Genomic DNA, 12,378 nt, shown 5'->3' with positions numbered 1-12,378 from the left:
CACCTCAACACTCTGAGTGACAGAAACGCCTGTTGCCAGAAAGGGATAGCATGTCTTAGGGTGATGCTTTTGCTAAGACTGATAGCCATCAACCCATGTTTCATCTCCTCCTGTGTTGGCGCCCGGGGACATCCCCGGTGTGGAGGACTCTGTTACTAAGAGTGTATCCGACCCACTGAGATCGAAGCCAGGGGTGAGCTCTGAAATAACAAGGTGGATTTCGCGGCATCCGAGCTTGCAGAGATAAATGCATCGCAGGGCACTCTCGGTGCAGGGAAAAACCTGGAGCGGCAGCGTTTGTTGGTGCTGTTGGCTGTTGGATGCTCGAGAGGAAATAAACAGTTGACGTTGGAATAAAAGAAAGATCGCGGGTGGAGCTGGGAACATCACATTTCCCAACTGGGCAAAAGAGACGACCGCTCCCAAGAGCCTCACTCCGCCTCCGCATGTTTTCTCAACATCAACATCACCAGCTGCGCCTCCAGTTTCAGCAGGATATACGGAGTGTTCCGTACTCTTTACACAAGGCACATCAGAGTCTCAGCAGGAGCGGGTGGACTCTGTTTCGCGGGACTCACAGCTCAACCAGCCAAGCTTGCTCTCATCCATTCGCAGCATACACGTTATCGCAGTTACCGCAGGGGAGTGAGAGACTAACTAGTGCTCGATGCCCATGCCGCGTATCAAGGGCTAAGTCGCCGGTGTTTCTCTTCCAAGAAGAAAAATACATTCTGATACCTCGATCGACTTGGGTCTGAACTATGGTGAGTTCTGAACTGACGCTGAAAAAAGGGGACAAGAAAAAGAAACGGATCAAAAGGCAAAATATAACAAGCAGAATAATAATAACGAGAAATATTAAAGAAGGGTAATAATAACGAAGAGAATCCCTATCCACGTGCCTTCTACCTGCATGTTCTAACAAACGCTATCAGGAAGCAAAACTATCTCGACCCGAGATTGTCGTGACAAATCTCGCCTGGCAACGAGCCGGATGTGGATCATAACTACCACGCTCAAAAGAAACGGTTCGGCTAGCTCAACGGGCCCTTGGCAGCAGGAAGAAGCTGGCTTTTACCTCGGGAATCCGTCATATATACGGAGTATCAACTCTCCAGAAGCAGCTTGATGGCCATACTCTGTATATAGAAATTTAAAGCAGGGATTGACCTGCTTCGGAGCATCTCGCATTGACAGCAACGTGAGGGTGGCAGTCGAAAGGCCGCCTGAGGTATTTTGCCTTGATATTTTGTCAGGCAATGGATTGAGCCCAGGTCCCTTCCACGAAAAAGAAGCTGGTACCTGAAACTTGTCGACCGTTTCTTCATAGGCTGTCAAGTTTGCAAAAAGAAAAACAAAATAAAAAGACGCTCCACTCAGCTTCATGTCTTCAGGGGCCCACTCACTTAGGTAACCCCAATCCTCCCGTATGGAGGTACAGCGCCTGTTTCGCTTGGTGGAATTTGCTGGCTTTTGCTTTTCCTTTCATTCTTCGTTTCTTTCTTTTTTGCCTTTTCATCTTCTTTTTCCTTTTGCTTTCGAAACCCCCAAATTCACGATGCGCTAACGTCAGGCGATCAGACCAGATTCGATTCTCCACTATGACATGTTCCTGATGTCTCCTTTCGATGCCTGCTCCGATCCCTTTCAGTGTGCAAAAGAAAAATACACCCCGTGTTTGTTGCTCTTTTTCGCTCTCTGCCTGCCTAGGCCGGATCCCACGACGTGCCTGGTGTGGTTCCAAATTCAAATTAGCTGAAGAAAATGGAGAAATGCCTAATTTGTCTCTTTGCTAACCTCTGCCGGTATCCCGATGTCAACGCTGCTACTGTCTCAGTTCCTGATCAGCTGACCTCCCATCCTCCATGGCTCTCACATTCCAGAAGGACCTTTAAATTAGCCTGCAAATTGCACAGAAAGCAAAATTGGTTGCTCAGTCTGGCAAGGATTGAATCGAGGAATGATCGCCGTGAAAGCCATTAATATCAACCAATCACCGTTTAAGCTATACTTGCAAAATCGTCAATGATATCTTGCTCATTCATACCCTGCCAAATCGGAACCTTTTGTTCTTTTTTTCCCTGTGGCGTTGATACCGCTTCCATACTGGATCAATGTTGACCGCTAAACTCCTGGGCGAACCCTCCTTCGCGTACGTCCTATCTTCCAGCATATTTCATGTTAGACTGATATGCAGGCCGAAAGTCTGGGTCGGAGCAGATCCATTGCCCAAAAGGAAAATGATCAGAATCAGTCTGGAGGTGAACTGATTAATCCAGGCCATCCAGCCGCACCATATACGGCATCTACAAAAATCCATCGATGGGGATAATGGACTTACATCCGGTTGTATATAACGTGCTAAGGGGCTTTTGTTTGCCTATAAGTTAGAGTTTGGGCTACTCCGTACCGTGATTTGCATTATAAGCGCTCAATGGACCACCCAGCTTGCATCTTCACCTCCTTATACTTCCAACCAGCCTCGCATTATTCGTTCCACGCAACAAGTATGCGAAATAGGGGCATTCGGCTGGTTGAAACTAAGTTTCATAAGGCTCAGGGCATCTCCACATCAACAAGTCCACCAGTTCCGAAGTTGGGTAAAAAGCAATCCCAGGCGGTTCATATATTATTACGCCACCTCCAGACTTTTGAAAAATAATCATTTCAGCCGATGTATATACCCCGCCTCTACAGAATCTGCTGTGAAGGAGATATCTAGCCTCATAGCCGCTGTTAGCTAACGACCTTTCCCGACAGCTGTGTCCGCTAAAATTCCTGCCTCCTCGATCTGCACACTGTTCCCAGCCATTACTTGGTAATATAAACCAAGCCCACGCTCGTTTCCCCGTTGTTGAACAGTTTTCGGCTGTTATATTACCTGAATTGTGTCGTTTTTTATATATACATATAAAACTCAAGCCTGATATAATTCACTTCACGATTCACCCAGGATTCGAACGTTTATGACCCGAGAAAAGCTTATGACTCTTTACTCTTTTTCCGACCATACTACCACCAATTGCATGATATTTGCTTCCTTTGGCAACAATAGGACCAGAAACCTCTCTTCCGTGTCTTAAAGTTGGCGCCGACCTCCCCTTGGAATCCGATTATTGATTTCTGTCCACTCTCTTTGTCCTGGAATGCAGCAGCAGAATATTAAGTCACCCTCACATTTTGGCTGATTGGAATCTATTCGCTCCCTGCACTTCCCGAACTGAAAGGGCCGTTGAATTAAATCAAAATACCGGCAGACCGCTTCCACTCTTGTTTTCCGCCGCAGTCTCGGGATAGTATTATCCCAATCCATACACGAGCAGCCTTACAGAGATATCGCAGAACTGGCGACGCGAACCAGAAACGTGGAATATTACGCCAGCCCCCCAATCTCACCTCCGACGCGTCGACCGTCAAATCTCGAGCCGTCGTGGGGTGGGAACGCTTCAGGCCAGTTTAGGGGGATGGATGGCGGCGACAGTCATCAGAAGAAGTATGACACTTCCTATATATCGGGTCGGGTAGTTCGCGAGGCACCTGGTACATCCTCTGATCGATTTCGACAGCCGCAACAATCAGGCCCTGTTAGGAGGACGACGCTAGACACAAGTGTTACTCCTCAAGATGGGGCCGCGCCTCTTCCCCCTTACGGCGGATTTGAATACTCTGAATCAGCGCCATACAATACTTCACAACTACAAAGTGGTTCGCTACAGTATCCGCCAGGCTTCCACAACTCACGGAACGCCTCCCAACCATCGCAACAATCTACGCCGCAGGAGCAGCAGCAGCGGCTACAACAATATGACCACAATATTGTCTATAACATTAACCCTCATGACCAGACACCATCTTCGTACTACCAGCCACGGCAGTCCGCAGCCATCGAAGTTTTAGCAACCCAGTTTGGAGTTCCACAATATTTTCCTCCTGATGAATCTTCGGCAGGCGCGGGACCTTCAGCACAATATTTAAGTCCACAAGACCAGTCACCTGGGTTTCCTCAACTTCCTCCAGTGAGCCGGCCTGGTGTGGCGGCATCATTTGCTGAGAGCATGTCCGGATTCAATTCTACTTCTGGACCAGAGCCTCAAGAAAGACCAGAAACTACTCAGCAAAGATCTTCTGGACTTGATGAAGCGTACAGCCGCTATCAGCAAACTTTAAAGCAAGCGTTTTATGATATTAAAGCCGGTCGTCTTGCAAACGCCAGTGAATCAATGCTTGAGATGTCAGAGTGGTTACTTGGAAATGCGGTGGAACTGGGTAAGCATATGACTTCTCATCAGCCATGTCGTGCGCTCTGAGTCCCACGCAAGGCATGAGTGCACTAATATTTTTGGGCTAATAACTGATTCTAGGACTGGTTCGCGACCAAGAAGACCTTCATGCTGATCGAATTGACATGTGGAATAACTTTAATACGTGCTGGCTCGCCATTTGTCAAAAGCAAAAAGATACAACGCTGGAGATGTTCGATACAGGAGTTCGTCCTGCTGAGCTTTTAAGCGAAGTTGCTTTGCAAAAACTAGGCAGGGAATTGGTCCGACTTTGTGACAAAATGGAGCAGTACGGCTTAGTTGATTATCAAATGGGAGTCTGGGAAGAAGAGATATTATGTGGTGAGTTAATATGTTTCTCCATGTATCATTCGGTTATCATAATCTGATTCCGTGCAATATAGTACTAGGACAATGTCTCGATCTCCTTGAGGGACGTGAAGAAACTAGTGCACCAAACAACAGGAACAGACTTCCAGCGGCTGATCATTGAGTTGGTTTCCCTTTCGGCCTGCATTGACCATTGTCTCGACGCGATTGGACCACGTAATATGAGAGATGGAGCGATGTGATTTGAAGCTTGCACGTCAACACAAGTTGTTTCACCAAGCTTTGTTAGTTAACGCAGTCCGGAGTCCTCCCGACTTGACTCTTTCCGCCCAGATTATGCAGCCTGCATGAAATTCATACCCGTCATCCTCCCCCTGGCCAAAACTTCAATCCACCATATCTTCAGCAGTTGACTCAGGCCCGAAAAAGACCTAGCGTTTCATTCTTTTGTCTCGATATCGCACACATTTTCTAATCCTACGACAGTCATGTGTGACGGCCGCCCTCTCCAGTTTATTTTATTGCTTTGATTTTTGACATTCTAGCCCTCAAGAGGAAAGAATTAGCCATTCAACGTCCTAGATTTTAGAGGGAAATAGAGTGGTCAACGGATTGGTGCATTTGGATGTTTGGATTCTTTTTTCGTCTTGTTATTTCGTTAATATCTTCTTCCTTGGTTCAACAACACACGCCCTCAACCACTTACTATGTGACCTGTCTCGCCGAACACGTTGAACTCTTCCGTACGGCACCAATGCTTTCAAGGATCAGTTTTCGGACATGCCTGCGGTGGGGTTTGCATTCCTTTTCATGCAGTGGAGCAGCATCGACGTCAGCATTCCTCCAGTTTGCTGTGCAATATTTCTTGGTTCTTCGTCTTTTTTTACCAACCCCTTTGCGCGTTTGCCGGTTACTGCGGGATCTCTTTTATGCGTTTTTTTTTGGATGTCTTGCTTGCATTATTCTTTTTCTTTCCTCAATTGACGCTTCTCTTTTCCTATCTTTCAATTTATCGTGACACCTACTGCCTTGTTTTCAGTTTTCACCGTTTGTCTTCTTGACCCGGGGTATTGTTACGGTTTACTTGCAGTGATATAAAGATACCCAATTTGCTTTTCTTTCAAATTTATTAGATTGGGGTTACATTCTCTCCCTCCTTGCATTTCATGTACATTACTCCTTACTGGAGTTTAGTGGTATTATCGGATGGCCGGAGTGGGACGGACTCGAAAGCTTTTTTGTGCGTATGTACAGAGTATATGTGCACGGCTGGGAGAACTCAGGGAATAATACTGGGCCAGAATGGCCAAACGGTTGTTCATATTTCGCAGCAAAGGAGAGTGTATTTATATCCCTTAACGCTTACAACCGGGCTATGGTATGGGCGAAGCGTTGCTTCTCTCAGTTATAATGTTGCACAACAGGGCGTTGTTTCTCCCTCTCTAAAGGCCGTTCTCGCTCTGTGTCTCCCTGCAGACGTTGAGTTCTTGCTGCTTCTCTTTTTCTCCGGAAGACTACTGCATGATGAAACTAAGATTCTCGTTTTCTGGTCCTGGTTACTCGGCCTTCTTGTATCTCCGGTTCCTGCGATTCAAATAATAGATATCATTTATAATTTCTTTTCTCCTCGTGCTCCTGTTTCTTCTCTCTGATTGTACATGCGTGCTTTGAAACGTTGGCCTTGTTTTCAACGCCACCTAGCCACATATTTAATAGGTCTCCTCACCCGTCCAATTTAATTCCAGTTCCCGGCTGTCAAGTTTATGCAAGTTTGCTTTATTTAATTTTATCTGATCTTGATTTCCAACCTCCTTCGTATTCAGTGATGCAAAAATTCCCAGCTATTTTGTTGCTTGTTGGGAATTAAATAACCTGAAGTGAGACAAGAAGCTAACGTCGAGATGATAGGAATACCAAAATCCCATCTCCACCTTAAATTCATATATGATTTCGAGCCTGAAGTTATCACACTCCCGTCCAAGGCTGCTAGTAAATAGAGGGAATCCCCGGATCTTCGTGCCAGTGTGCTGTATCCATGTTGCACGGAAGCGTTTCCGGGACGGTTCCTGGGTGTATATAAATGTATCATTAATCAGTCTGAGGCATTTTCGAGATGGAAGCGATGCTTGGCTCTAGGTTTTCCAGCGTTAGGCTTTTTAGGATCATACGTGGTCCTGGAGTGACAACCTCCCTCTCATGTTTCAGGGGCAGAGTCTAAACGACAGCTGGGTAGCATGAATTTAGAAATGAAAAAAAGAGAAGCAAATTCCTCTTTCATCTTGAGGGACTGATGGCTAACCGTGTTCCCCCCCGTCAAGCTTTGAAAATTTATGTATCATGGAGGAGTATGGAGCATGGCGGGGACGAGCTGGACTGTCGATAAGGGCGGCTTTTATGTTCCGTGCTGCGCTCAAGTTTGCCACCCTGACAAGTGAGTTGGTCAATATTAACAACCATGTCCATGTCCTTTCTTCGTGGTGTATCCTAGTCCAAAGCTCTGATAGGCCCGGAAAGGATCTGCTGGAAATTGCACTGCTCGAAGAAGTATGAAAAACTTACGATCGAAATTTGGGCCATTGCCTTTGGCTTTAAATGTTAAAAAAAAAAAACAGGTAGATGTCGCTGCAAGGAGTGGTTCGGGAAGCTGGAGTATATCTGACGGGACCATGTTTGGCAGCTTGATGTTTGTTGTATAAGCGAGTGTCGAAAGGCAAGGAAGCTCTTTAAGCCGCTCGATCCCCACTGCCATGCAAGTAAGGGCATTAGTTTGCATAAGAAAAGTGTAATCTCGGGCGCGGGAATGGAACATGCGCCGTTTGGCTGATGGAATCGTGCATTTTAATCTTGTTTATCAACGCTGCATGCTCAGTGTTATGGTCATGGGTATCGTCTAGTATCATTTTGACATGACATTTTCAGCGGTGTAGGGAAGTTTTAGCCATGCAAACATGCAAACGACAAAAATGCATCCCCGCCACCACCGAGTCAGAAAGCTAGGGTCCGCTGGCGAAACGGTTGGGTGGGGAGGAAACTTTTGATTGTTGTGGTATACGGAGTATACTTAGAAGAAACCAGTCTTCGAACCGAGGATGTCCAGGTCCTGAATATCTAAGCTGGACCTTACCGCAATATTGGGCTGGCCAAATCCCGGGCCTTGCACGAGGGCTTTTGCGTACCTCATTCGTCCAACAGCAATCTGTTCCCTGTGCGCTTTAGTGGGTACAATGTGTATAACATAGCGGTAATATTGGTAGTATCTGCATACCGAGACAGGAATATTTGGGAGCGTTACCAGGCGGAACCGAACTATAGCTGTTTTCCTCAAGGGGTTGCCCTTTGTGATACGTTAACTGTTCGGTGTTGGTGAACGAGCAGAAAAAATCCCCGTGAGCATGAGATACCAAGAGATCAAGATAAGGTTGTGGAGAGACAGAACTTAACCAAGCTCGTGGTAAATAAAATTGTCTTAAGAGTCACAGGCTAAGGAGCAACCTATAACGAAACAATAGAAGAATACTCACCAGTTACGCTATGCAACAGGTAAGACCCATAGCGGATGGTACGGCGTTGAAGTGCCCATTTAAGAATAGGCAATAATTAACATGCATGTTTTCTGGCAACATTCTTTCTTTCCATGAAAAGTAAGGCCGTGTAGTCCAGTTATTGATATTGAAACCCTTAAGTACAATGCCACTGCCTGAGTTAAAGTGGGCGCTGGTCATCATGTCACTGAGGTTCCGGATGATTGCCAGGGTTCTAGAGACGCAATAAAACATCTATGGAGGTGGTTGGTATCGTAGTCATCATATCGTGACGTGAGTGAGAGCAGATTATATCAAAACACTGCTTGATGAGGAGCAGAGTGGTACCGCCCAAGCTCTTGAGGGATTGTCGTAAATGAATGCCAACAAACAAAAGATACGAATAATCGAATAGTTAAAATTGATCTACGAATCAGTTAGTTGATACCAGCATTGGACTATAGTCAGTTGATAAAGGAAAGGAAGGGAAAGTATAAACATACCCAAAGTCATGCTCATACTGATGTCAGTGTTCTCAACCATCCTGGTAAATTCTTCAAAGCTTATTTTTCCATCCCCATCCTGATCAGCTTCCATAATGGTCTTATCCACTATCTGCTGTAACTGATTGTCCTTCAAATTGCTGCCAACCATCATTTTCAGAACAATAAACAGCTCCCCATTTGATATATACCCGTCACGGTCGATATCATATACTTTAAAAGCAAATCGAAGCTTCTCCTCTTTGTTACCCTTCGAACTGAAGGCTGATAACCCGGAAACGAATTCTTGGAAGTCTACATCACCGCCACCATCTTCGTCGAAAATTGCGATCATTCTAATTTCTCGCCGTAACGGTTGCAAAACCAATTAGCCCATTTGTTCGGAGAGCATATATGTGGGTGGGGGATAACACTCTTTAGTAAGGGGAATAGGCATATGTTGTGAGCCATGGGTTCATACCGAGTAGCCAATGGGTTAGAAGACACTTGAGGCAGAGAAAGAAATTCGTCCCTTTCAATCGTACCAGAATTATCCTATGGAGAGATCAAACGAAAATAATGTTAGGTAGGAGTTTGCAATGCTGAAACCACACATATAGCACCAGTGAGGATAGTTACTCCTGACACAGAGCATACGTGTAGTCCTGGCCCATAACTCACTTTATCCAGTTTCATAAAACGCTTCCGCAATCTATCAACCTCATCCCGATTAACTGCCCGGTGCTGGTTAGCGGTTGGTTGCAATTACCCCGTAACTTATGAGGCACATGGACATACAGTTGGACGCGGACACGATCTTGTCCAAGACCTGAGTGCCCGATGAATCCATTACAGGCTCAGAAGCTGGGTTCTCGGAAGCCATAATGACAGTGAGAAGCTCGAAGTGAGGAGGTGATCCAAGAGCAAAAACAAAGTTTCCTCCGCTTCGAACGGCCAACCTGCGGCGAACTGGCAGCTTTGTCTCGAAGAAGCCGGAGTGTCAATGCACCGTCAAATGCTAGGGCGGTCGGATGATGTAGTTATATCGTCTGGGTGGAGGGAGCGATGGACGCGACGACGGCGGCTGTGGTGGTGGTGGTTGGCAGCGAAGTTGGACGTGCCTGCGACAAGTGACGTTTTTCTCTGTTTTGGCGATTTCGGGCGGTGGCGCTAGTCCATATCTGGTAAGCCAGCGTCACTGAGGATTTTGATATTGGGATAGGTCGCACTAGCCGCATTAGGAAGCACTGGAGGCCCATGCGCTGGCCCAGACTACCAAACCGCGCCCAAACAGCCCGATTTGTAGCGTCATGGACAACGTCAACTCATCAAAACACCGCCTTGCCACCATATTCCCGACAGCATTATCTCGACCCTACGACGCTCGATTTACACAAAAGTACGCTCGTTTTACTGCTCATGAATAGGTCTATCGTTTGATACCTTTTTAGGCCACCACATGCCCATGAGAGGGCCGATTTTCGCTATCCGAGAGTCATGTCACGGCTTGGGGGGATGATGAGGGCTACGCGTCCGAAAAAACTCACCCCCAAGCAGCCGATACCGATATTTCGAGAGGATCAGATCGATCTTACCGAAGATGATCCACAAACTACACTACAGTCTATCGAAACGGGCGTTGAGAAAGCTGAAGAAACTGTAAGTCTCCTTGTGATCAAAATTTTCAAGGGGTTGCCTGGGAGACGTCACGTGATTATATAGGGGCAAACAACCACCTATACTCTATAACACGAGAGTCAAACACATCAAAAGAAGCCCGGCTAACCTAGGTTGCATGGTTAGGAATTCCACTTGCAAGCTGCGATAAATGCCACTGCGTTTGGAAATGCAGCGCAAACACATATCCCGACACCGGAAACAGTCCAGAGCGCAGTCCAATATGACACGCTCTACCGGCCCATATTTTCACAGCCGGCGACGTATATTCGGTTCTCGTCGACCGTAGAAGACTGCAGTGGGTGCGGATATAACCTTGTTGAGGAGGATGATGTCGCTTTAAAGATAATGAACCAGAAGCGGGACGCCTCAACACAATGCACAGAAGACCAGTTCGAGGAAGTGATGAGCTTCTTCGAAGAGACAGCACAAGCAAAACAGCCTTTTGCTGCTGTCGATAATCCTCCTGTAGTATCATATCCGGAAATGGAGGAGTGTTTCGACGGAATGATACATGAAAAGTTAAGGCCCTTTGTAAGAGAAATATATGAGAGTTGGAAGTCGCGGCGGACAGCATCAGGGAATCGGCCCTTGCAACCAACACTAAAGGTAAGTTGTCCCGTTCAACCATATTGTGAAATATATGCTGACATCCCTTTGCAGTTTGAGACCGGGCAAGACACTGATGATGGTGATCCATATGTTTGCTTCCGCCGTAGAGAGGTCCGGCTCGCTCGAAAAACGCGAGGCCGTGATGCACAGAGCGCTGAAAAGCTTAGACGCTTAAGAAAAGAGCTAGAAGATGCCCGGACTCTGATAGCCATGGTCCAACAGCGCGAACTGGGGCGAAAGGAAGCGTTCGCAGCTGAAAGGCAGCTGTTCATGCAGCGTTGTGAGGTAAAGGAAATGAAACGGAAACTTGGTATCAAAGATGATGACGAGGATCTCATCAATCAGAAGGTAAAGCCCACAGCTGAAAAGCCCAGCTCGTGTTTCATAGTAACTGACTCGAATGTTCAGCCAAAGAAGAAGCCCACAGAGGTTCCTGTTATCCAGAGGCCAAGCGTTCCACAGCTGCGTGTGCCTTCACGCACTACTGGCCAGCTTGGCGAGGATTTGCAAATGCTTGAAGATGTTCAAGCAGATAAGGAAAATGACATTCTGCGAGAAATTAAGCAGAACGTTGCAAAACATGCCAAATGGAACGAAGGTTATGTAGACATCACTCGAGCACCACTTACCCCAACAACACCACAAGGATTCGAGGCTGAATTCAGGCCGGCAATAACGCACGAGTACCTGCCTACACCTCCCACTTCTGAGACCTCCGAGCGCATGCGGGACGTTCACACTAGTCCGCCGTTAGAAACCCAGTGGTCAGCGCTTCGGCAGTCTAGTCCATCAGAAGATGATTCGAGTAGGCCCACGCCATCGTTCCGGCGGCGGGTAGGCCGTGGCGGCCGTGTTCTCATTGACCGAAGAAACCTTGCACTCCGTAACAAGGATGGTGTGGATCCTTTGAAACTTGATAGGTTTAAGTATGATCGTGACGATGATGACATGGATATCGTCTATGAGAAGGACGAGTTCGATATTCAAATCATGCAACATCGCGCGTATCTGTCGGCCAAAGCGAGGGATCAAGCCATAACCCAAGCTCAGCTGCAAGCCCAAGCACAGGCCCACGGTCAGCAAGTTCCCAATGGTCGGCGGCTACCTGGGGCGCCTCCTACCCCTGGCCATAATAATGTCAATCCCAACTCATCAAATATAGCACAGAAAGGTTAAACAGACTGTGTCTTAATTGCCCGCTCACCTTTATAACCCCCTTTTTGTCATATCAGAGTCTTATATCCCCTATCCACACTCCTACACGCTCCGTGATTCATACACAGATGTCTCTATTCCCCCATCATCACACCACACCGCCTCTTGATTTTAAGAGCTTTGCCACAGACCAGGTTGAACTGGACATCATACTCTTTGTTCGTTGTGTACATATAGGAAACTCTGGGAGGCAAGCTATCATATCAGTGAGAAAACCAAATAAACCAAGAACCAAAAAAAAAAAATTCGAAAACTTCATAC

The 12,378-nt window shown here is 46.8% G+C and overlaps 6 protein-coding genes across 6 annotated transcripts; 3 read left to right on the top strand and 3 right to left on the bottom strand.

Moving 5' to 3' along the window:
* Positions 1-72: 72 nt before the first annotated feature.
* Positions 73-609, bottom strand: MGYG_06449 (hypothetical protein; the record flags this gene model as incomplete). The annotated part of the gene is made up of 2 exons (XM_003171857.1): positions 73-473; positions 579-609. The coding sequence occupies 2 exons, from the start codon at positions 607-609 to the stop codon at positions 73-75; spliced, it is 432 nt and encodes a 143-aa protein (XP_003171905.1).
* Positions 610-1,074: 465 nt separating this feature from the next.
* Positions 1,075-2,422, bottom strand: MGYG_06448 (hypothetical protein; the record flags this gene model as incomplete). Its single annotated transcript, XM_003171856.1, has 6 exons — positions 1,075-1,240; positions 1,407-1,729; positions 1,854-1,889; positions 2,048-2,159; positions 2,342-2,361; positions 2,411-2,422. 6 exons carry the CDS (start codon positions 2,420-2,422, stop codon positions 1,075-1,077), a joined length of 669 nt encoding a protein of 222 aa, XP_003171904.1.
* Positions 2,423-3,464: 1,042 nt separating this feature from the next.
* Positions 3,465-4,773, top strand: MGYG_06447 (hypothetical protein; the record flags this gene model as incomplete). The annotated part of the gene is made up of 3 exons (XM_003171855.1): positions 3,465-4,266; positions 4,362-4,622; positions 4,685-4,773. 3 exons carry the CDS (start codon positions 3,465-3,467, stop codon positions 4,771-4,773), a joined length of 1,152 nt encoding a protein of 383 aa, XP_003171903.1.
* A 2,174-nt stretch (positions 4,774-6,947) lies between these two features.
* Positions 6,948-7,306, top strand: MGYG_06446 (hypothetical protein; the record flags this gene model as incomplete). The annotated part of the gene is made up of 2 exons (XM_003171854.1): positions 6,948-7,154; positions 7,223-7,306. 2 exons carry the CDS (start codon positions 6,948-6,950, stop codon positions 7,304-7,306), a joined length of 291 nt encoding a protein of 96 aa, XP_003171902.1.
* Positions 7,307-8,546: 1,240 nt separating this feature from the next.
* MGYG_06445 (calcineurin subunit B) lies at positions 8,547-9,496 on the bottom strand (the record flags this gene model as incomplete). Its single annotated transcript, XM_003171853.1, has 5 exons — positions 8,547-8,557; positions 8,635-8,969; positions 9,095-9,168; positions 9,295-9,347; positions 9,412-9,496. 5 exons carry the CDS (start codon positions 9,494-9,496, stop codon positions 8,547-8,549), a joined length of 558 nt encoding a protein of 185 aa, XP_003171901.1.
* Positions 9,497-10,110: 614 nt separating this feature from the next.
* Positions 10,111-12,078, top strand: MGYG_06444 (hypothetical protein; the record flags this gene model as incomplete). Its single annotated transcript, XM_003171852.1, has 4 exons — positions 10,111-10,272; positions 10,417-10,899; positions 10,954-11,250; positions 11,311-12,078. 4 exons carry the CDS (start codon positions 10,111-10,113, stop codon positions 12,076-12,078), a joined length of 1,710 nt encoding a protein of 569 aa, XP_003171900.1.
* Positions 12,079-12,378: the final 300 nt, after the last annotated feature.

This window comes from Nannizzia gypsea, genomic scaffold (assembly GCF_000150975.2).
Source record: "Nannizzia gypsea CBS 118893 supercont1.5 genomic scaffold, whole genome shotgun sequence".
In the NCBI taxonomy this organism is placed as follows: Eukaryota; Fungi; Ascomycota; class Eurotiomycetes; order Onygenales; family Arthrodermataceae; genus Nannizzia; species Nannizzia gypsea.
The sequence above is the reverse complement of the archived record's forward strand: the minus strand, read 5'-3'. Positions and strand labels throughout refer to the sequence as shown.